The sequence below is a fragment of the Aplidium turbinatum genome, chromosome 11, assembly GCF_918807975.1.
Source record: "Aplidium turbinatum chromosome 11, kaAplTurb1.1, whole genome shotgun sequence".
Lineage (NCBI taxonomy): Eukaryota > Metazoa > Chordata > Ascidiacea > Aplousobranchia > Polyclinidae > Aplidium > Aplidium turbinatum.
In genome coordinates this window covers 4,446,843-4,449,975 of record NC_137482.1, presented here as the reverse complement: position 1 = coordinate 4,449,975, position 3,133 = coordinate 4,446,843, and the positions used below count along the sequence as shown (strand labels likewise).

Genomic DNA, 3,133 nt, shown 5'->3' with positions numbered 1-3,133 from the left:
AGGTCGCTATTAGGACGAGCCGTAACTGTAGCCTACGGTAATTGATATTAAACGCTATGGAAGACATTCTCCTGCATGTGGTCACAGGAATAAGTAATGCTCATGAGTCATGACATAATATTTCTTTTTCCAACACTGAACTTTCTTGGTCTGGGCTGTGGATTGACAAAGGAGAAATTACATTTCTTTTAAGTAACTTCAAAATTGGTTGAAGTAACAATAAAAGAGAAGTAATTTTCCATAAAAGTGACAATGGCGGACATGGGTTTCCAAGATTGGAATATTTTTATTAGTAATGGCAGGGTACAACAACCATTTTTGTTTGATAAGGACATTATACCAAACAAAACAAAGTATTTACAAGGTATTTCAAACGAGGGCCAGATTCCGGTTAGGCAAGGATCTTCTACGGTACTGATATCTGTTGTTACCAGTATGAAAGATATTATTACATCGTGGGCTTCAAAGGACAAAAATCGAAGTGCACCTTTTAAAACAGGAAAATGACACACAAATAAACTGGAGATGTCCATATTACAGGGAGAAAAACATGGCTAAATGTAATGCCCCATGTAAAAGACTGGAAAGTCTCAAACTTACTAAAGGAGTAAAAAAAAAATATACATTAAGCATTGGTGCAATGAAATGTAGCCATAAAGATAGCTTGAAATTTTCACAATTAACATATCACAACCCATTAACATTTAAAAAAGGACAATTATTCGTGTAATTGTTTAACATTAAAACTCCAATAGCTTCATAAACTATTTTTGAAGTCAAGTTTCACTTGACAGATAAAAACAATTCTAAAAACTGTTAAATTGATGCAACCAACTTGTGACATTTTATGGACATCTCTAGAATCATATGGGAGTTGCAATGACAGTGGCATGACAAAAAGTTGAGGCCTGCCAGGAATGAGCATCAGCAGATGTTTAGTTTGTTTGCAGGATGGATAATGGAAAGGACCATGGAACTATGGCCAAGTTTTAGGTGTAGTTTGAAACCTCCAACAATCGGACACAGAGCATGCGCATCAAATTTTCAGTATCTTCCACGACCCCCTCTACCACCTCTTCCCCCACCTCGACTAAAACCGCCACCACCCCCACGAGAGAAGCCTCCTCCTCCTCGACCACCACCACCCCGACCTCGTCCACCACCTCTTCCCCCACCAAACCCACCACCTCTACTCCCCCCACGACTACCCCCAAAACCACCTCCTCCTCCTCTTCCACCAAAACCACCATTACCCCCACGACCTCCCCCTCTTCCACCACCCCCAAAACCCATATTGAATCCTCCCCTGCCACCAAATCGTTCACCACCACCCCCAAAATTTCCAAAATCACCTTCACCCATACTATCTCCAAAACCAGGATCAAAATTTTGCACTGGACCTTTAGGGGGTGTTACTTCTAACAGCTCCAATATAAGCACAATACATGCTGATATTACTTCAGGTGTTCCAGAAACCTGACAAATGCGATCGGTAGAGCCAGGGCAACATTCTTGATGAACTTTAATGACAGCACCTGTTTTTTCACGCAACTCTTTAATTTTATATCCCTTTGTGCCAATAATTCCTCCTGCTTGACTTTGGTGAACTAAAAGCTTAATATTCTGCTGCCCATCTCTTCTCATATCTCCACCACCAAACCCTCCTCTTCCTCTTCCACGGCCTCCTCTTCTACCACCACCACTATCATCATGAATGATTGGGAGGACTCGTAACACAATTTCTCCACAGCATTCTATATTCGCACGCACCTTCAACACTCTTTCGCGAGCATCTGCATCAGGTATTTGGATTTGAGCATTAAAAGTTTTTCTCATATCTTTGATGTTTTCACCGCCTTTTCCGATGATACCACCAGCTGCATTCGATGGTACAAGACACCTCATGTCTATTTCACCACCTCCACCACCCTGCTGCCGTGGACGTTTAGCAGGACTGTAACCATTTCCCTCTTCATTATCATTATAAGGTCGTTTATATGACTGTTGTTCTTGATTTCCATATTGATTTGCTCCATCACTTTCTTGATTAAAATTGCCATAATTTTCATTATACCCAGCCATTTTTCTTTCAAAATGAGTCAGCAGTACAGAAAGTGACCAAAACAACTATTTGACTTAGAAAGAAACACTGAATTAAGATAAGTAGGAATAATAGCAACAAATAGGCAGTGGCTATTTGACCGGCGCCGGTCTTTGAATCTGAAACACTATTTAACCGATCATGACGTCACTATATAGGCATTTTTTTCTTTTTCTCTTTCAAAGCGAAAGACGAGAAGAGTGCCTATATAAGTTCTAAATTCAACACTTTTGTTCAACTGGTTCCGTGGCGCGTAGGATACGTATCGGGCTGGTGCTCCAAAGGGAATGAGTTCGATACTTCGCAGAAGCGATTTTTTTTTTAATGTTTAACTAAATTTTGACCCAAAGTGACTCAATCATTCAGCTTCTGCATTTTTGTGGTCAATTTTTAATTTGAGTAGCCTACAGCCCAATTTTTTATGTCTTTTCAAATATGAGTAATAAAGTTAGAGTTTTTTAATTTTCTTGCATTTAAGAATTTCTCTGGATAATTTTCCGTTTGTGATAAGAAGATGTGACCGTGTTTGCCGAACGACACAAAAATGTAATGACGAACGGAAAATTACCCAGAGAAATTCTCAAATTCCAGAAAATTAAAAACTCTAACTTTATTACTTAATTTTATTTTTTAATTTTCTTGAATTTAAGAATTTCTCTGGATAATTTTCCGTTCGTGATAAGAGGATGTGACCGTGTTTGCAGTCCTCGAAATTAGCGGCGGCACACGGCAATTGCCGTGGTAAATGCCGCCGCAAATGTCATAATGGTCATTCTGCTACGGCAATAAAAATGCCGTCGCAAAATGAGCATTTTATTCCGACAAAAATTGTTCAAAATTTCTTCCTGTTTGACTTACTAGCAGCGTGAGTTTATTAATCAGCAGAAACATCGCACCAAGACCTCACCTCGGACTATTTTACTTGCTGTGAACACTCACACAGTCTTCAAAATTAGCATACTTTTACTTCGCAAAAACGTTGACGAGGCCAAACAGCATAAGTTGAAATTGCCTCGGCAATTGCTGTGAACA

General features: G+C 39.5%; 1 protein-coding gene across 1 annotated transcript; it reads right to left on the bottom strand.

Moving 5' to 3' along the window:
- Positions 1-260: 260 nt before the first annotated feature.
- On the bottom strand, positions 261-2,195 carry LOC145779521 (heterogeneous nuclear ribonucleoprotein K-like). Its single transcript, XM_082591128.1, has one exon. It carries the CDS (start codon positions 2,080-2,082, stop codon positions 1,045-1,047), a length of 1,038 nt encoding a protein of 345 aa, XP_082447254.1. The 5' UTR covers positions 2,083-2,195; the 3' UTR covers positions 261-1,044.
- Between the last annotated feature and the right edge of the window lie 938 nt (positions 2,196-3,133).

What these genes read in the sequence shown, in the direction of transcription:
- LOC145779521 (XM_082591128.1), bottom strand. Translation starts at nt 2,082, where the DNA reads ATGGCTGGGTATAATGAAAATTATGGCAATTTTAATCAAGAAAGTGAT.